This window comes from Magallana gigas, chromosome 7 (assembly GCF_963853765.1).
Source record: "Magallana gigas chromosome 7, xbMagGiga1.1, whole genome shotgun sequence".
NCBI lineage: Eukaryota > Metazoa > Mollusca > Bivalvia > Ostreida > Ostreidae > Magallana > Magallana gigas.
The window spans coordinates 25,567,508-25,589,577 of NC_088859.1; the positions used below are offsets into that span (position 1 = coordinate 25,567,508).

The 22,070-nt window shown below is 34.4% G+C and overlaps 1 protein-coding gene across 14 annotated transcripts in view; it reads right to left on the reverse strand.

Annotated features, from left to right (window-relative positions):
- The window catches only part of LOC105337123 (axotactin), a 43,996-nt gene that overhangs the window by 16,302 nt on the left and 5,624 nt on the right, over positions 1 to 22,070 (reverse strand). For 3 of the 14 annotated variants that reach the window (XM_034456220.2, XM_066065029.1, XM_066065030.1), the window contains exons 2-17: positions 17,737 to 17,804; positions 14,618 to 15,013; positions 11,497 to 11,673; positions 10,062 to 10,310; positions 8,214 to 8,320; positions 7,388 to 7,569; positions 5,471 to 5,625; positions 4,994 to 5,313; positions 4,726 to 4,862; positions 4,069 to 4,181; positions 3,628 to 3,876; positions 3,148 to 3,382; positions 2,546 to 2,638; positions 967 to 1,082; positions 558 to 707; positions 256 to 429 (exon numbers count right to left, since the gene is read on the reverse strand). In XM_034456220.2, coding sequence (XP_034312111.2) covers positions 256 to 429; positions 558 to 707; positions 967 to 1,082; positions 2,546 to 2,638; positions 3,148 to 3,382; positions 3,628 to 3,876; positions 4,069 to 4,181; positions 4,726 to 4,862; positions 4,994 to 5,313; positions 5,471 to 5,625; positions 7,388 to 7,569; positions 8,214 to 8,320; positions 10,062 to 10,310; positions 11,497 to 11,673; positions 14,618 to 14,996 — 2,836 coding nt within the window. In that variant the 5' untranslated portion in view covers positions 14,997 to 15,013; positions 17,737 to 17,804. The other 11 variants (XM_066065039.1, XM_066065028.1, XM_066065038.1 and 8 more) reach the window with 10 other exon arrangements.

The window sequence follows — 22,070 nt, forward strand, 5'->3', positions numbered from 1 at the left end:
CATTAATCAGACACAGCTAGCAAAGATGATTATGACAAACATGATGATAAATAGTATCATTAAAACTACTGAATATTAAAAAAAAAGAAAAAAAAAAAAGAAGCATATGCCACACTTCATCTTTTGAACGGATACATTATCCTAAACCTAACTTTGTTCAAAAAATTATATAGGTACATGTATATGCATTTTCTTTCAGTATTTACAAATCATTACTGTATAAGAATTTGACAGAGTAATTCTTCATCGGCTGACCTGCTTCTAGAGTGACCTTGAACCAGTCCCCATTGGAGGAAGACTGGTACAGGAGGAGGGCGGAGCTCTGGTGTGTACGGAAGCTGAACTCCAGGTCCCCGTACACCCAGCCCGGAAGCTTCAGGAAGGAGTCCTCTGTCACAAACGTCACTGACGACGAACTCAAGCTGTCCTCTGTAAAATTAAACCAATCAAGTATTGCCGTCTTGCTAATCACTACAGCAGCAAAACATGATCAAAACATACAAATTACCAGTGTTGATTCTGATTTCAGTCTCTAATGTGAACAGAGTTCTGCTTACTATTTCCCCAGCATTTAAGAGGGCCAATGCTAAGGGTTCCTTTAGAGTCTGGAGTTTTAAAGTCTGTGTATTGGTACACAGTGATTTCTCCAATGGGCAACTGGCTCTTTATTCTGTTATATCCACCATCTTCTTGAGCGACCAAGTCCTCTGAAATCATAATGAGTAAGGGTCCAATAAAATACTTATATGTAAATTGTAATAAATTATTTTTAATTTAAAATTAAAAATTTTAATTTTAATTTTTTTTTAAATTTAATTTTTATTTATGTGGAAAAAAGGCCACATTATCACTTTAATAAATGTGTTTGTGGTATACAGGTAATACATGTGGAAATCTCAAGAAAATATAACTATCCTATTACATGTACAGTGTAAATGTCTACATTAATGAACTGTATCATTATACCATTATCACAGTTGCAGGTCCCCATAGAGCAGCCTGGAGTAAACTCTGGGTCAGTCTTTCCTATGTATTGTACCACACCACCATCTATGGACTTGAAATGGGTCAGATTGCTCAGCCTGCAGTTAATAAATTGACAGTGAGACAAAATACATGTATAACCTTATATTTATGATTACAAAAATAATACCTCCTCACCCCCCTCTCCCCACCATTACATACGGTAGTTAACACTTTAAACCAATTTTACCAATCTGAATATATATAGTTTTAAACTAGTGGGTATTGTTTTTTTATACAAAAAAACACATGTCTCCCCTTCTCCCCAAGGATTGTAATATGGGGCAAATTTAATAAGTGAAAAAGAATGAAGTCAGCTATATGTTAGATATCATCCATATATGATACAGTTTAGAAAATGAAGTCACTTGAGACACAAGATTGGTCAAGGTCAAAAATTATGGAGGCGTGCACTCCTTCTCAATACCATCTACCTATGTTCCAAGTTTAAAGCCTTAATGTCAAAAGGTATCCAAGTTACCACCCAGACAAAATTTAATTATTTTTTCTTAATTTGACCTTGAGTAAAACAAGGTCAAGGTCAAATGTTTATCAATAGTACACCTCAGTGTATTATAATTGTTCTTTGTGTAAAGTTTGAAGTCCTTCTGTCAAAGAATATTTAGGAGGTGAGCAATGAAGTTTTTTCTAATTTGACCTTGAAATGAAATTTTTAGGTCAAGGTCAAAAATTTTGGTAAGGTTGAACTGGACTATATACCATCTATGTATGATACAAGTTAAAAGATTGTATGATTAAGGAGTCTTGTGTTATGGTCCGGACTATATTTTTATATAAAACTCTTGACCTTGAAGAAGATAATAGGTCAAGGTCAAAAATTTTGATGGCGTGCACTTCTTCTCAATACCATCTACCTATGTTCCAAGTTTGAAGTCTTAATGTCAAAAGGTATCTAAGTTACCACCCAGACAAAACTTAATTATTTTTTCTCAAGTTGACCTTGAGTAAAACAAGGTCAAGGTCAAATGTTTATCAATAGTACACCTCAGTGTATTATAATTGTTCTTTGTGTAAAGTTTGAAGTCCTTCTGTCAAAGAATATTTAGGAGGTGAACAATGAAGTTTTTTCTGATTTGACCTTGAAATAAAATTTTAAGGTCAAGGTCAAAAATTTTGGTAAGGTTCAACTGGACTATATACCATCTATCTATGATACAAGTTAAAAGTTTGTATGTTTAAGGAATCTTGTGTTATAGTCCAAACTCTATCTTTTTATAAAACGCTTGACCTTGAAAAAGAAAATAGGTCAAGGTCAAAAATTGTGGTGGCGTGCACTCCTTCTTAATACCATCTACCTATGTTCCAAGTTTGAAGTCTCAATGTCAAAGGGTATTTAAGTTACGGCTTGGACAAATTTGGATGAAGAAGAATAAGAAGAATAAGAAGAATAAGAAGAATAAGAAGAAGAAGAATAAGAAAGTCGACAAAAACAATATGTCTCCCCTTTGAAAGGGGAGACATAAATATCAGACAGATACAAGTTGTGAGGACATGGACTGACCTCAGTGGTGCATTGAGGCAGTTATACTGGATATATTGTTCACACCAAGAAGATATCTTGGTCAGCTGCTGTAGCTCAACAAATCCCATCTCCCTGTAAATAGACAAAACTCCAGAGATAATTGTTTAGATATATAAATATACACTTTACTCATATGTTATTAAAAAGTTTGTCAAATGACTGCTCACACATAAATTATAATTCTTTATAAATTTACTTCATGATCATGCAATTTTCTAAATTTCTAACCCCCCACAAAAACATACCACCACCATACAAATGTCTAAAAATCCCCCCCCCCACACACACATCATTTCCAGCTTATAAAATACTAGTATCCAAATAATCCCCCCCCCCCCCCCAACACACACTATAACCAGGGTTGTCTCTAAAAATTGAAGTAGAAGGAGGAAATGAAAAAGTAGAAGGTGGTTTGGGGGTCTTGCTTATAGCTACACTGTGTTTGAAATGCAGAAATAGCCGGGTAATTAAGGCATTATAGGTGGGGGAATTCCCCGCCTCCCGGGTCTAATAGACAACCCTGCTATAACCAATACAAACATACATCATTAAATACATGAACTACTTCTCCCCCCACTCACCTGTATGTCAGCCTTATCCTCATGTCTGGCAGCGTGATTCCTCTGACCTGAGTCAGATTACGTAGATTGTGTTCCACCACTGTCTGTCCGTAATAATCTCCCTCCGCACCGATACCCATCTGACAGCTGACATAAGTCGGCTCCACGGGCCCGCTGCCGTCCACGTCGATGACGTACACTCCTGACCTCCTCCATCCACTCTGATAGTAACTGTCACAACTACTGTGGTACCGTGCTGAGATATACAAGGTACATACAAGATAAACTCAGGTTCTGTAATTTTCTGTCTCACATATTATAAACATACACCTCAGAATTTTAATTCTATGCAATGAATTATCCTAACAAAAGTCCCTGTGTCAGTGCAATTGTAAAGAGTACAAGATTAAAAGCTAATGAAAATGGATAACTGTGGAAGTGAAATAGAAAAAAATGGAGAATTATAGCAAGTACATGTAGTTTAAAGGTTCAAAACCATACCAAATTGGCAATATTTTCCTTGATAGGCGCTGCTGGAGCAGTCACATGACACTCCATCCCAGTCGGACAGGCACTGTCCACCGTGCTGACAGTGCTGGTGAACCAGACAATGATCCACCAGTTTACACCCGTCCAGAATGAGGCCCGTCTGCGATACCCCAGAGGAAGGTCGCTCCATGAGATTGATGGGGTCTAGGAATTCCTTCTGAACTATCACATTTCTGATGCAGCCAACAAAACCAACAAAATCTGTTTAAAAAATCATACTTGTATCAGTGATTTATACGTAAGATTTTGTTTTAAAGTTTAGATTTTACTGAAGTTTATTTTTTAATTTTTAACCTTTTTTTTAAAAAGTTTTTAATTGTTCCATACTCAAACTTAAAACAAAATTCAACTCTTCATTTTGATGCAATGACTTTTTTCCAGTTTTAACCATACCATCATAATTTCTGTGAAACCCATATCCAACTGTGATGCTTTTGTCTATTGTTGAACCATTTCCAATAAAAAGGGAAGGTAAGGCCAAGTTATCCACAGAAATTTTAACCTGCCTAGGAGTCAAAATTCACAATGAAATGATATAATGTTTTTACTAGTCTAACATGTTTTTCATTCTAATAATTCAACAGTAAACTGTGTTACATACATCCATTAATAAGCAATAAATGTTTTCAATACTAATGTCCTACTAATACTAATGGCTTTACAGTAGATAGAAAACAATCTTATCATTCAGAGTACTTTAAAATGTACCTTGCCTTCAATTTGGTCAATGACATTGAACTTTTTCATTCAAAAGTCTTGATTTTTTAAAAGGCATTAACACTCCATCTCAAAGTATTCAAAAGTTAAAAGATGACTACGATGGACTAGTACATGTATAAGCCAAGTCTCAAGTCCTAAACATAAAATCAACATTACGCTTTTTAATGAATCAAAATTGTTCATCCCCGGTACTTTGATATAAGAGTACACATAGTTTATTTAAAACTGTAATGTGTGCCATATAATAGAATGGATTAACATTATAACCATTTTTCTCCTAGGTTAAATAACAACCTTGTTATATAAATTAGATCATGTATAATTATATACCCGTTTTTGAGCTGGAGGGACAGTGTGTGCCACTGGTTATTGCTGACGTTGACGTGAAGAAGGGAGACGTTGGCAATGCTGTCATAGTACATCGTCCTCACAAACTTCATCATGGGAAGAGTCTTGTTGATCCAGACCTAGTGATATACAACAAATGCATGGAAGCAAAACGATTTACATAGTAATTAAAAGAGAACATGTTTTGGCACTATAAAGGTCTTTTTTATTCTTAATTCAATGATATGACTAAAGTTAATGTAATTTTTACCTCAACAAAGCCCTTTGCTGGGTATCCAAATGAATCAATGGTCTGAATTTTGAGATAAAGTAAAAGGGCTGTTTCCCTGACAGTTCTGAAGTCAAATTGCACGTTGAAAACACTGTCATAGTACCCAGATAAATACAGGATTGATTTGGACCTGGGGAACGTCAAAGATATATTGGACACTCTGTGGCAGCCATATTGGACTTCTGTGTTGCCATGGAGAGTACTTGTTGAAATGTTACTTCTGAGATCATACAGGATGGAACGATTATTTACATACACATTTTTCAAACAGCCAACAAAGTTCTGTCGAACTTGAAGTCCTGAAAATAAACAGAAAATAAACATATTAGAGTCTGATATTGATCTGGAAAAGTACATGTAAATGAACATTTTTCCCTCAAACTGAAGTGTGATAGTTTAAGTATATAACCACAACCTATAAGGGCTGCTGAACTATATGTTAACATTTACACTTGCCTAACGTCTGAACAAAGTTTTTCCCTCCTCCAATATAGATAAATGGATCCAGGCCTAAATAGTACAAGTCGTTGGTTGTTACATGGACAAAACGCTTTCCATCCAGGTAAAACTCTACTTTCACTTTTTCATGGACAATGGTCAAATTATGCCACCTGTAAAATAATTCAGAATTAATTACTGGTATTTTGATCTTAAAATATGTGGGGGTTTTTATACAAAAAAAAAAAAGAAGAAGCAACTATTTAAACAATGAAAAATATGAGAGCATACAAAGCAGAGCAGATAGTGTTGAACATTGTATGAAGATTGTCTAAAATGTCCATTAATAATATTGTGTTATATATCCTCATAAATACAATGATGTTGATATGAGAGAGAGAGAGAGAGAGAGAGAGCACCAGAATTAAAACCCAGGTCCCTTCCAGGTGCCTTACCACTTGAGTTATATCTAGCTGCATTGACTGACCACACCATCATATATATATGGTAACTTACATACATGTCCATAAATATGATATGAATATGCAGCAAGACAGTACATTTTTATGGCATTTTCTTTTACAAAACAACAAAAGCTTCTAAAATGCACTTGTAATACAAATTAAGCTACTATAGTTCTGATACATTTGAAATATAAGTCTATTTACTGTTCATCTGTGAATCAGTGACACAACAACAGTACCAAAGAAATACATGTAGTACGCAGCATGGAATAAGCTTTATAGATAAAATAACCCATGGTCTGCTAACATCATGAACATTCCTAATATAATCATCCATCTGATGTGAGTTTTATGCTGTTGAATCATTTTTTAATAAAAGCAACGATCATTACAACAATGATTTATGATAATATTAAGATTGACACCAAACTATAAACTTGAAGGGGAAAAAAATGATAAAGAAATAAAAAAAAACGAACATCACAACTTTCTGAAAAAATTGTGTATACCTTGTAACTTAGAAAATGCATGCACACAATAGTCATTGATCTAAAACTTAATGGTAATATAAAATAAATATATGATAGAATGCAACTTGTAAAGATTAAATGAAAACATGAATGAAGGGGTTTTATGAAACATGATCAACATTTGCACAGTCAATGATATATTTTATTTTTTGTCTACAGTGAACTTAGGCATGATGGTTGAACACATCCAGTGAAAAAAATGACATGAATTTCAATTTGATGGAAATTGACACTCATTGTTCAATGATTGTCTAATGACTGGAAGAAAATAATTAATTTTTGTGTCAGAGTATGAATTTTTTTTCTTCTTCTTTTTTTAATAGTGTCTGAGGATCAAGTTTCTTTGGACAAAAACTATATCATTCTTGTAAACACATGCTAGGTAATTAAATATGGCATTGTCGTTGTCGCATTGTAAGGTAGGTCGTTAGCAAAGCGACGGTGCACAACTGACTTACCCATCACTGCGCCAAATGAAAGAGAAGGGTTAACACTATTGATAATTGTCACACTAAAATATATGACTCCGTGTAAAAAACAAAACAGAAAAAATCTAAAAAATCCTTTTTTGCTAACTTAATACTACTGTAAATCTATCAAAGAATTGAAATAAAATTGTTTTTGTAATTTAGCATTTAATTATCTAAAAAGGTTGGCTTTGAAGATCATTTCCATTGATAGTCATTTCAACTCTTTAAATTATAAATTCTTTAAAAACCCATCAGAAAGTCTCTAAAAATAAATTTTCTTAATATCCCGTTAACTTTCATTTCCATATACTGTATATTACACTCATTTATTCAGAAAGCATCATTATAAGCAGCCAGAGACTTTTGAAAATAGTGATCCAAATATGAATCATCTAGCTAGCGAGCAAACAAAGAAGGAATGACATCGAATTCTGTGTCCCACCCCCCACTGTCTACCTGTACAATATCTACCTGTTGTCGTCCACACTGACCCCCATGGTCTGCTCTAGTATGTCATATCCGAAGGCCACCGAGGCCTTGACTGTCCCCTGGTGGACAGAGGCGATGACGTGGGAGTGGTGCTGCCCTGATACCCCGCCCCCTATGTCTATACTGCCCACCGCGTACAGTAGTACTCCAGAACCACGGTCCGACTGAAATTTAAAAAATATTAACCGATAAATTTTTGGTCATTTGAAAAATTTATAAGGCAAAATGAATAAACAGAATATGTTCCATTTGAAATATTATAAAGCTAAGTTTGTTCTATAACATACCAGTACATGAAACTGTAAAATTTCTATACCAGTATTTATCTTGCCCTTTGTAACTTTGAATTAACCAAAGGAGAGGACCAAATGTATTCATCATTTTGGTAAATTTCACACTATAAAGACTGGATATTCTTTAACAAATTGCTAGCACATTACAGCCAGGCAGACTGATATTATGAATGGAACCGTGAAACTAAAAGGCAACCTTCTGTTTAATGAAGAATAACTAATACAAATTGAACTTCCCAAAATTGTACAAGAATGAGTTGAACAACACATATAGGTGCTAATGGACCAGAAATCGATGCAAGTTTGGTCAATAAGGGCTAAGCTCTTGCTTTGCAATTGCGCTAAGAGAAAAAAAAATAACCCATAGATTAGCAGCTAGGACTTAGAGTGCAAGTTTTTCTCTCATGAATACTTTACACATCGTCCGTCAGAGACTTCAAAAGAAATTAAGAGCTAAGGATAGACACCGAAATCCTGGCGGCGCAGCCTGCGTAATCTTGTACACCGGCTCTTACCTTGAATTGTAAGCTGAATCGGTTCCTGTCACGTAAGGTCTTCTCCTGCTCCGAGTACAGCTGGTAGGTCAGCCATTCATAGCCGTGTAGAGTGATCTCTGTGATGTCTACAACAATAACCAGATGAGATTTCATCCTACATGAAAACGATCGAAATTGTACCGAAACCAAGATTCATGAAAGGAGGCCGAGATCTTATTTTTAATTTCTTATTAAATTTCCCTCCAGTGATTTTTCTACATACATGAACATCTATAAGGGGCCTGGGGAGTTTGAATTGTGAAAATTGAGATGCAGGTCAAATTGTAAATATTCATTGTAAATAAATTACATCTAACAATTTATTGAATGCATTTAGATATTTTCGCTCATGTTTTTTTTTATTGTTAAGTTGGGAGGGGTAGGGGGTTAGATAATTTTTGCAAAAAGAAAAAAAAATAATTGATGCAGAATTAAAGCCTAATATAAACTAGAATAGCAAAAATTTTTTTAAAGAAACCCAAAATACTAGTTTCTGTTTAACCTCCTGAAACAAGCTATATTCTTAAAGACAATATTCCTTGGCAAGGAAGAAAAGTTTCTATCATTTCAAATTGACTAATCAATTTATACATGTCAATGGAGATTCTTGTTGGTAGCTAGTCTTAAAAATTGTATTATTAACAAGAAAATTAAAATAGTAAAATGTAATCTCTCATCATAATTTTGAGGTCTATGATTCACAACAATATACATGTATTGACAATTGATTTATATTTTTCATAATAATCATGATGATATGAAAACCGGAATAAACAGGTGTGATCTAGCTAATATACCCAGCTTAAATTACCATCACAGATTGCATCAATTAAGATTTAACTTGACAATCCCAAAATATTCAAATCACCTTCAATATTTTGACACCCTACTTTCAGAGCAAGTAGTGCATAAAATCTTTTACATGGAATAATTTTGAAAAAGGTTATCATGAAATGGATTTTCTGGTCTATTAACATGCCATTTCTTATCAGAATATATGGGGAAAATTTTAAATAAAGTTTGATGAAATGAAAATAACTTCTTTGCATTCATATCCTTTTATCACTTGGAGGATTGACAATGCTATAACTTCTGAAAGATCAGCGACCTTGCTAAACCTATAAAATTTATTTCACTGACTAGAAGTATCTGGGCTAGGTGAAAGCTATATGGGATTAAATAACTTTTAAATTGGCAGGTAGAAATTCATTAACCTCATTGATCAAAGTGATTGTGTGACACTTAAGACTGTTTTATTAATTTTTTTCCCCCTTTACACATTACAAACATTTGTTTTCAATACACCTACGAAAACAATTTTCGAATTCTGTGGTTCTTTTCAAACCATTAACAAATGGTAATTTCAGATCGATCAATCGTTTTTGTCTGCAGACCTCAGACATGAGGCAACATTCCAGCACTTTGTTGTTAACTCTCTAAGCACCACAAGCAGTGGTTTGTCAAAATAGTTTTTAGTCTGTACAGACTCTTATGGCCACACATAAAAACCCTTTTTTTTGCTACAACTGTTTTGCCATTGCTTTCTTGGTTAACTCTTTACAAAACAACTAATATAATTTGAAAAGATGTAATCAATCAATGAGAGTGCTGAAGTAACCGCTTAATATCAGACAGTAAAATACGATTAACGCATACATTCCAATAACAAAATCAACCTTAAACTGACATCAGCATCATTTCTCTGTAGTTTCAAAAAGCACATATATTACAAATTTATAGAACATAACAAATCATAATTTTAAAAAAATCAAAATGGTTCTTTTCGGCACTTCATTTGAGGAGTGTTTAACTGTACAAGAAACTTACTGGAGTATTGGCACCTGTCCCCTTCCCTGCCCACAGAGAAGCAGTCGCAGTGTATCGAGGAGTACAGATTGACACACCGCCCCTCCCCACAGGGATTGTTCTCCTGACACAGGTCCACACAACCAGGGGTTGCCTGCATCACAATGGTGGGGGAGACCTCCCATGTGACTTCGATCAGTTCTCGGTACTTCAGTGAGCTTAGACAGCCAATGAATTGGTGATGTTCTATAGGTACTGCATGTATCAACCCTGTGATACAAATGTTGTGTATAAGATTAAAATCGCAAATCAATCAGTTTGATGGATACTAATCACTTGCTACAAAGGTTAAATTAATTTGTCTCAATGAATATTCTTTATGATATAAACTAAGACAGCAATCAAAGAATTCAACAGCCTTGTTATCTCCTCTAAAATCAACCAAAATTGGGACTAGCTGTTATGAAAGTTGACTGATACAAGAAATGCAGCACCTAGCATAGTATAATAAATGTGTAGTCAACTCTTATTATCTCAAACTTGTGAGAACTAAGAAAAACACTTTTGAGGTCACCAAGGGTTTGAGATACAGAAGATAAAATACATAGACACAGTGGTTGATACTTGATTCTTGAATGAAATTTCAAATGTCAAAACTAATTTAATTCAGAAGTATTCAATATTAACAGATTATCATTAAAAAACATTTCATGATATCATATGAATCAATCTAAGTGAATTCTTTGTGAGTATATTCCTAGAACTGGTTTTGGATGGTTAAAAGTACACTTTATAATTAACATGAGAAAATTTGCTGTATCACATACTTAATATCCTAGTCACTCAACTAGTTTTGAAAAATTTGAAAAGATTTTCTGAACTGTAACCATAATCAAAATTAATTTGAATTAAAAACCCACCATATTCCATCTCACAGTCATTTTTAACACCTACATACAATTAAATATGCATGAAGTTAATTCTTTAATGTAAGTAAGTATATCCCCTTTGATGTTCTCTTAAATACTTGTAAATTAATATGTTTTCTGCACATAATAAAACTTTCAAACAGGTTAAATGCTGTTTTACCGGGTTGTTGCAAGGCAAAGAGTAGGATTTGAACTTCTAATACATTTAAATGTTTGGGCTAATAAAATTGTCAATTCTAAATCTTCACTTCAAATATCACAGGGTAGGAAACATTATCTTTAATGAATTGTGTAAGAAAAGCATGACAAAGCAACAATATTTATGTGCAGATATGTAAAATCAGACCTGCAGACTTCAAATTTTATTTCTTTTTAATAAGAAATTATTTATTCAAACTAATACTGCTAACAGCTAATGGATGCATGTGATAAGCTAGTCTGCTTATTTTAATCAACAATCACTGTGTGTGCACGAGAGAGAGAGAGAGAGAGAGAGAGAGAGAGGACAGACATGTCTTTTATCTTACCTGCAAATGACACCACGGATCTTAATCGAGTCCAGTCCAGAATAGTTTTTACATCCAAATGGGTGTAAGCTCTCAGATATAATGAGGTGCTGGGGAGACCATCAAGGGAGACGACTAATTTCCCACTTGAGGTTTCTAAGAATATTTCCACCGAATGCCAAGAGTCGTCATTTAATGCTGTAAAAAATTAAAATGCATATGTCAAGACAATTATTAGAATGTCATGTACTGTTGTTCACAACTTCTTTTTCATCAAATCAAAAAAAACTATCATGCCACACCAATATAATTTCTTGTTCCTCGGACATCCAGTGAAAAAACGTACAAGTGCGGGCAAAAATTATTTTTTGTTGCCAAATTTTTTAGGCAGTACACAAATAAATTTGTGCCGACTGTTAAATTTTTTCTTCTTGTTTCTGATTTAAAAATTGAAACTATTTAAAATACCAAAAAAAAAAGTGGAAATAGAACAGAAAACAAGTGCAGAATTTCCTAAATGCTGGAAATTAATAATTTAATTTCTAGAGTTTTATTTAAATACGAGCATGCAAGGTCCAATGAAAAAGAAATTATATTGGTGTGGCCTTATACACTACGTACTACATTGCTAATCTGATCATTCTTTTAAAAAAAAAATGTCATGGTTGTTAAAAAAAAATAGCCATTCACCTGCAAAGAATTTTCTTTTATAAAGCTAATATTTTCAATAAATGAGCATGTTTAAAGTGGGCCATGTCAAGGTCAATCTTTGGGAGCTATATCACATATGACTCAAAAACTTGAATATTATTGTAATCAACTCACTCATGCAAGTGACCCAGATTACGTAACTAAAGTCTGTAATGAATCTTTCCATTCATTTTCATATTTTAATGTTATTGGCATACTTTCTTTTGCATATATATATATATATCAGTGTAGCATCACTAGCATGTAAATTTTAAACGGGAATTCCCGAAATCTTTAATATCTTCAGTCCCTTTAAACACTGAAACTTGAGTTAACTCAAGAACTACCCCCAGACGGGGACCATCATAATCTCAAATCACTAATTCCTGCTAATGCCACACAGATAAGCTCACAACAGGAAATCCTACACTTCTTTCATTCTGTTTTGTCTCCACTTCCTTTCCAACACCTTTGATTATTATTTTACCAAGGAACAGCCATAAATCTACCCTTCAACTAGCATTCATGAATCATAGATATATAAGGCCCCTGCTGCTAGTGGCACCGACCATTTGACAGTCACTTAGCTACTGCCCAGTGCGTCTGAAGCTAAAAGTACCAGGTCACACCTCATATCAGATCTAAACAGGAATGGGTAATAGTATCCAAATAGGGCTTTTTGAAAATCATCTTGAGACGGAATCCCCAGAGAGTCCCTATCCAATTGATTTTGTGATTTACTTCAGGTGTGGACTTAATCAATAATAGAGAACTCCATTGTCCTGACACCAGGACAATCACAGGACAAAGGGACCTACCTGATTTTATCAAAGGAGCTAATAGACTGATAGCAATTAGAGGATCAGTATCAAAGAAAGTGTCCACTGGCATTTAACAGCTTAATATCACAGACAACAATATAATTTCAGTAACCAGCTATGTCTTTTTTTTCTTATTTCCTGCCAATAGCTGACATTGCCTTGAACAAGCACAACGTGGGTAACAAAAAAAAAAAAGAAATAATTATTTAAAGGAGCTTATCCTTGTGGCGTCCAGAAAATAAATCTTATCCACTGATGATTTGATAAACTAGTTCTGTTAGGCAATGATTCTAAATCTACAGTGGTGCCATAGTGGTGTTCATGCAGTTCCCAAGTTGATAAAGCACCTGAGTGAAAATAGAGGGTCTAGCCTGCATCTTGTCCAGACTTATCCCCATCCAATCACAATAAGATGCCACATATACTTTACAAAGAACCCGTGTAAAAGAGGAATTTTATTTCTAGAGCATTAACACTTGGTCTCCTTTGAGGACTTATTTTTGTATATTTATATAAAAAGCATTTGAATTTAGGATAACAGTTATTACAGTTTCATTATTACTTACAAAGCACTTAAAATAACTGAATATGAATAAGGAAAACATCTACTGGTAGCAATACCATGAAATAAATACAATTTGGTACTGACATCTTAAACAAGCTCTTTGAACATAGAGACAGCTTTTCAATGAAATGATTTGTCTAGATTGACACCAGGTCCTTGAGATAGTAGAATTCATTTCTCACAATCACCCTCCCACGTCTGATGGGGGTTACAAACTATAATGACTGATAGCTGCTACAAAGAGGGAGCAACTGGAAAATTGATTTGATTACACCAACAATGCCCCCTTACAATGGGATTATTGTGTCGCAAGCTGCTGCTCCAATAATCCAGTTATCTTTATGTTGATCTACCTAATTTGTACAATATTTATTTCTGTAAATGTCAATATGCCGGTAATAAATTCTTGGTGCTTTGCCTAATCTGCAAAATCCAAATTAGATCTGGAGTAAAATGATTTATTTGTCCTGTCATTTTTCATTGACATTGCATACCAAGGAACTTGGGAAATGATTTCAAGGCATGCTGAAAGTGTAGTGGTAATCGTTTCATGACTACAAGTTTATCTCACATGATGTAACATGCAGACTTTAAATTCTTGATAGCTCCAGGTTTTTGTAATGTTATCGGAGAAACGCATGCTTTAAAATGAGGGGAAATTTCAACATAATTGCTCTACATGCACAAAAAACTACCTGCAATTTAGCACATGCAAATAAAAAAAAAATCATTGAATTGATAGAGACAAAAAAGTGTGCCTCAGCTGGGGTTTGTGCATGACTGCAAGCAACAATATACACACCAAAAATATGCTCACATAGCAAACTGAAATCCACTCACTGGCCTTTAATATGGCATTGCACTATGAAGGGTGGTGATGGACAAGTGTCAACTTAGACATTACATATATTTCACTATCACTTTTATAAATGTCAAGTGACTCATCATGCAGTGATATGGACAATACATTCTGTGTATGTAATATCTTTTTGCAAGGAACTAAAATATCTTTAAAATTAAATTCTCTCTCTCCCTCTCTCTCTCTCTCTCTCTGCTCTGTGCTTACCTCTTCCCAACTCCAAGACATCAGATTTTTGATTTAGGTTATATTTCACTTGTAAATGTCCATGGCTTAATTCTGCACAGAAATGATAATCCCTCAGTAAAGGGTGAACACTTTGATTAAACTGCTCCACTAAGTGACAAAACAGTAATCCATTAGGTGACCGCGTCCTGAAGTTGAACATTATCTCCTGGTCCTGTTCTAGAGTAAGATTGGGTGAAAAGGCCACAAAAGACTGGTTTCTTGAGAATGTCCATCCTGAGGAGGAGAGGTGGGGGTTTACACTGGGGGTGGTGCTTTCTAGGGTCAGGTAGCCACTGGTCCATATTAACAGAAGGAGTAACCTCCCAATGATGGAGTTACAGGAATATCTTTGATCCATCAGCTCATCCTATGTGCCTGCAATTACATCAACAAAATATATGTCAAGAAAATTGCTAACCAATCAATCATTATTGGAACCTAAAAGCATTTTCTCCTGAAGCTGTCAATTATTTAAAATAGTGTTTAAAAATGGTTCTCCTTAAAATGATTGTCAAGTTTCGTAATACAGAATGTACACCAAGGAATACAATACATCCAACAAGACCCCTGTGGCTTTGATTTCAGGTTACTTAGGTCTTAGTAAAATAAGCGAGAAAAGATTGAGACAACATCCTATATCTAAACATAACCAAATCAGACCAATATTCCTGTAAATTAAGAGATACTTTTGTAGCTATAGAAAAAAAAGACCCCCGTTGGTTAGGATCTTGACCCATTCCATTCCGGTGGAAAACAATTCAAATCATTTGCTCTTTTATCCAATTATTGACCCGACATTCCACTCGCATGGCCACTGCCATAAAGATGACAAAACAGAAATCTCCAGAAGCATGTTATGATAAACTAATTCAAATAGCAGAACAAATCCATAGCTACATTGACTTCCAAGAGGATAAATTCAATGGAAATAAAAAACAACAGCTTGATTACCTCAATAACTCCCAATCTCATCTCTGGAAAAAACAAACACAAAAGCCTTACAACTGCAGCCATCCAGCACAGTGATCATCCCTGCAATGTCAACACAGGAGTTTCCTGCAAGTCTGGATCAGTTATTGATAAAGTAATCCTCTACTCCTGACCCCCCAGTTTCCCTGTGACCTCTTGGGAGGGTTTCACTAATTGGTCTGCTATGTAAGCAAGTGGAGCATATCGGAATCGATCTGCTTTGGGGGATACTGGAAGGTGGCAAAGATTGATTGGAATGGGTCATTGTAATTACTCTGGTAATCAACCTAATGGCATTCTGCTGTGCTACAGCACCAGTAAATTACAATACCATAACAACTTGCTTCTGGTACTTCTCTTTTTTATTCAGTTCTGGGTAGTAACTCTAGTATATTATCTATGGCCTTGTCTCAGAGACTACCCAAGCTTGCATAAAATATTCTTATACCGTAAATGGAATTTCCAAATATTCCTCGGCCACTGACACAATAGAATGAAAAAATCAATCGAAAACACTATGCAAACAAACATGAATAATGAATCCTTTAAAACTTATCGAGAGTTTTAAAAGTCACACCAATTCAAGTTGAACTTAATGCAGAAAACAAACACCTCCCTCATCCCACTCTCTCCCCCACATTTAATGATTCAATATATTTTTTTTCCTAAATAAATAAATTTCAGACAATACCTCATCATGCATCATATTAGCTCATGATAAATCCCTCACCTATTTTACAGCCTCAAGAACACACAGAAATATGCTCAGTCACAATGTAAATGGATTCCTCACTGACATTTTTACAGCCGACTTCTGATAATTAATGTCCACTACATCATACCTATTAATTATGATAGACCTACTTCAAAGTGTCCCAAGTTTACATACCACTATTGACACCGAACAGACCATAAAATTGGTCAATGTGTTAATATCCAATAAACAGACACAAACACGGTGTGTCCTTTTACCTGAGATCACTCTGATTGTCCTATCAATTAGAACCAGAGGTAGGCATTGATCCCTTGTACTTAAAACACACCTGGATGCTGAGCCATTACTTTGGACACACTAATGTTATTTGCTGTTCCATTATCTGCAATGCCTCCCTGCTGTGCTCCGACACAGCTGGACTGGGTCATAAGAATGCTTTAACTCACCAATTAGAGTGATAAATATTTCATGAAAATGGTTCTTTTTAAAGTAGAGAGACAAAATGTTTATATATAAACAGGCAAGAGAAAGTATGTGTGTGCAAGAGCGAGAGAGAGAGAGAGAGAGAGAGAGAGGGGGGCTCCCTAGAGATAATTACATCACCTGGGAATATATCATTACTATTTTTGAAGCAGCTGAGAAACTCTGACTGCTTTAATTAACCCCTTAAATTAACTGATTGTGCAGCAAGGATGAAACTCATTGTTTTAATTACTTTGAGTTTCCCCTGCAATCAACCAAATGTATCCCGAGCTCTTGAAATCTGGCAGTGAAATATTGATAGAATTGCATGTGAAGAGACAATCTCTCTACATGCATGTTCTAGCTGTTTATTGATCTAAACCAGATGCGCTATAAGGTAACTTGATTAGGCTGATCAAAAGTGGTTGCCTGCAACAAATTCAGGTATATTCTTCAGGATCCTCTTCCTATGAGAGCATTAATACAACTAAATCTCCCAATTCTTAACAATGTTTTCACTCAGGTATCAAATTTGTGTAGTAATTATTCATATCTTAATACGAAACAGAATGAACTGGTATAGCTAGCACAAAAGATATTTTCACATTACACACAGTTTTCCAGTTTTCATTCTTCCTGCAAATATGTTGTCTTGATATTTATCAAGTACCGGTAATAAAATTGCCACACAACAGAAACATGACTGATAGCAATCTTTAATAAAAAGAAGAGTGATATTTTGAGAACAACAGTAATAAAAGAAAGTGCATGGAATACATCATTTCAAATTGCTAAATCTCAAACTCCCTATTCAACTCTATCTGCAGTAAAATGCATGTCATAGCATTCAAAATCCCACTTTCATTCATTCATTCATTTTTGGGAGAAGAAATGGCAGTATTTACCATAATTACCAGTAAATTATTCTAATATATTACTTCGGTGTACTGACCTGATTCAATAGTCAAATGAAATGTGCATTTTCTTCATAACTACAGATATCTAGTTCCATTTGTATATCTGAAAAAAAAAATGAAAAATCACAATCCAACTTTAAATAAAAGTCTGTACATGTTTAGAAAATCCTCTTGAGAAAATAATCGGTACATCCTTATATTCCTGCCTATATAATACCACTCCAGATAGAGATCACAAAAATTTTAATAGTAATCTAATTTTCATTCAGTGAAATAAATTGGGTATTCATTGACATCTGCGGCAGAGATAAAGCAAAGCTACCCAATCACAATTGCTGCATATTGTCATACAAGTGGCACACAAAACCCTGCACTAGAGCATGCAGTTGTTGCCTGCAAGATGAGGTTCAACATTTTACGTCAATATAGTGAACTCCAATACAAGGAAACCTCTTTCACTCTTCTGCTTTGAGAATGCATTCCTGATATGAAATCGTGACTAAATCCGAAGGCTATTCATACTCACTGGAAAAAAAAATATTCCGAGTCGTCTGAATTATAGTCTGAGCGTTTGAAAATTGATTTCCTATTCCTGTCTGCACAGTTAAAACATTGAGTAAATTGGGTTATTTTGCATTCAGGATAGAAATCAAGTCCATTATGTGATGCTGTTCATTAAAATGGTTGCTGGTTCAGGAAAAGAGTTTAGAATTACCCTGAAACTATGTTAGATAGGTTCAAATGATATCCATACACCGTGATTTTATTGTAATTCGCTCTTTAAACGGCAAGATCAATGATCACTCGAATCGTCTGGAAAATAGGATGATTGCATTTACCCAATCTGCCACTGGAAAGACAAACAAGATTAAATATCCTTTCTTACAATGATACATGTACAACAAATTTCCCACTTGAAACAGGATTTAAGAACTTCCATTTCAATTGCTATTTGTTCCAGTTGACAAATAAAAAACATTTCTCTTATGCCTTTAAATCACATCTTTATCCACTTATATATGTATGCAAACACACATGCTTGTAAGCCATATTTTTCACACAGCACAAACCGATCAATACCCGCGAACGTACCCTTTGATTCTCACCTATAGTTACATATCCCGCAGGTGAGATAAATGAAATGAAGTTTTCCAGGGAGAAGAAATCTCACGGTTCATTCACAAACACCTACCATTTTCCACTGTTATATTAAAACGCTGGCATCACAGATCCAAAAGAATCTTTACAAATGTGATAATACATTTTGGCAGAACTTTTCTTACACCACTGAAGCAATGTCATAAACACTGTTCTACGCACAAGCCAGTAATTGTGATAACAAATGTTCTCTTTAACGGAATGAGAGATTATGCATTCATTCACACAGAGCATTACGTGCAAATTTAAATTCCCCCTTCACTCTGAGTATATTCTAAGACCATGAATTTTAACATGAATTTTAATTTATATTCTTGGATTTTTTTTAATGTCCTTTGGCAAGCTAACAATATGAACAATATAGTATAAAGGAAATAAAAAAGAAAGTGGCACATTGATCAGGGCTGGCTAGTTAGATGAAGCATCTTGTATTTATTTATGGACAGACAAAGGTAAACAAACAGATGCTTGAGCTAATGATAAATAGAAATTAGGGCCAGACTTTTGTGCACCAATAATACTCCTGCTTCATACATCAAAACTCATTCATTTCACAGTGGCTGCATGCTAACTTTCTAAATAAATGATGTTTATTTATTAATTCCTGTTTATTCACTGTTACTGGTGAAGATTGTACATTATGTACAAAATAGCTCCTGGATCAAGGTCTTCAGATTAAAAAAAACCCAGAATTTGCATGAGAAAGTGTTAAATCATTTCTGTCATCCTCTATTAACTTACCACAATACACATAACCTCTACATTCATGCAGCCATAAAAGATAATTCATTATTTTTTGGTCATTATACTTCTATTTTTACTTCTTTTTTTCAATGTCAGTGAAACTGCAGAGTTATAAAGATTTCTGAATGTTTATTAATGATAAATTTCTTTTTTTTCTGTGTGTAAATCTTTTAAATCCTGAAAGTCTTCCAACACACGAGTCAGTGTTCTATGAAAGAGAACATGTGCTAATGGAGATGTCAAACTTGTCCCTATATATGGACATCGTGAAAGTTTAAAACAGAGTTCCGTTTTGAAAATGCCTTTCTAAAACCACGTTAAGCATTTTAAATTAAGTTTTTTGCTGACCTTGCAATCTAATAATAATTAAACCGATTGCTAAAATACCAGAAATTAAATTACCTGTTTATATGCGCTGAAATTAAAACTTCCACAGGGGCACATTAACAGTTACCAGTACAAGACAAGCACCTGTTGTCCTCAGTAAATCTCCATTTTCACTGTTCAACAAGGATTCCTAATATCTCTTTGAAATATCATAACAAAGTCTATTTCGCTAATCTCCGCCAATCAAATCAGATTATCATTACAACACTTCACCACTGCTTATATACATGCAAGCTGAAAGAAAGGAAGAAACTCAGTAACTCCGAATTCATGAGGGTTTTAAATGTCACAACTGTTACGATCCTGCTACCAAACCACATGTCATTCTGAAGCTTTTAAACTATTTGACTGATAAGGGGAAAAAAACGCCACAGAAAATCTACCTGGGAATCAATGATTAGCGAGTTCACGGTAGATGAGGTCTGACATTTTAATTAATCTGCCATAATATAGTCCGCACTATATGAATCAAAGTTACCGTATCAAGAGATTATTTCTTAAGAGTGCAAAATTTTTTAACACAGGTATTCAATCAAAATACCTGCTGGTCAGATTTTTTAAAGATCAATCAGCATGAAATTCATAGAAATGAATTGGTATGACTATATAAGCAAAAGCATTTTATACAGCACAGTGGCAAAAGTACTTCACAGCTGTATATAAAAGATTTACTACACCTTCAGATTACTGTCAGGTGCTCCAACAGACTTACTCGTCACAAGTTGTTTTCCTCTCCTTCGTACAGCATGTGAAAAGCTAGTAAGTGTCACCTTCAATCAATTACACTAACTCTTTAGTAGTTTGGGGGTTTTTTCAGTTTGATTTTTTTTCTTTTCTTAGTTTTTGCATATTCCTTTTAGATTGGAAAGTAGAACTTGAAAGATGTTTGGCTCAAGGCAAGAAAAAAAATCGCTATCTGTCATTAAGGAAACATTTCACTGCATTAGATCACAAGTGGTGCAATTGAAGACATAAGTACAACTCTAGAATGCAACAAACTACAAATGAAAGACATCTTTAAGTCTGCAGGGCCCATTTTTCTTCATAATGCTAAATAAAATAAGGAATTTTCTAATGATTTCTACATAACCTGAGAATTCTCAGTTTTCAAGACTTAGTATAAAACTCATTATGTTATATTAAACAAGTAATTGTTTTAAATGCTCAAAGTCTCAAGAGAATTGAAATATGAGAAATTTGATTTTCTTAAATCTATATTTGCAATTCTGTTTTTGGGAGAGAAGAATTCTTGTAGCAACATGCTCAGCTTGTTTGCATTTCAAGCATCTTTTTTTACTTCTTTGATGTTGTTACATGTCAATAAATGAATTTTCCTCAAGTTTCCTCTGAATTCTTTCACAATTCATCCTAATCTAGCTGGAAGGCAACAAGAGAACAAATCCATTAAATACCAGCTGCAACAAAGAATATTTATCTGCAGACAATATTATATAGGCTTGCAAAACCCAAATGAGATATGGATTAATAATTTGCAGAAGGCAAGCCCCTAATATAAATTCATCAGACACTCAAAAGCAGCAGAAAATACATTGTATATTGAAGTATGAGAACCATGTATTGTGAAAATAAAAAGCAGCCCCTGGAATTAGCACCGAACAATTTATTGGAGAAAAATAATTAACTTTTATATACATGTATGCCCATGCCTGCACAGCATGAATGTTGGTTTGAATTGTAGGTTTGCTAAAAAGATCAATTTCATACACTTTTAAGAACAATGTACAACAAAAATAGGACTTAGAAAGTCATTCTTTAGTCAATAGGGGTATGTGTTGGGTAATCAGACCATTAAGTGAAAATGTTTCGACTCCCAGTGTTAATATTTTCCTTTTACCCCTTGACAAAATTCATCACAGTCTGGATGGTCTCTAACTTGCATTACATCTGAAGATAAATATTTCCCCTACTATGTTGATTATCAAAGCGGTCAACAAGTTCCATTCTGCCTGAAATTGCTCGACTAATGGACTTCATGACATTTTAATTCAATGATATTTGCATTGTATTGTCAATGTATTTATGGACACTGACCCCTCTGGCTTTGTCCTCTGTTAATGAT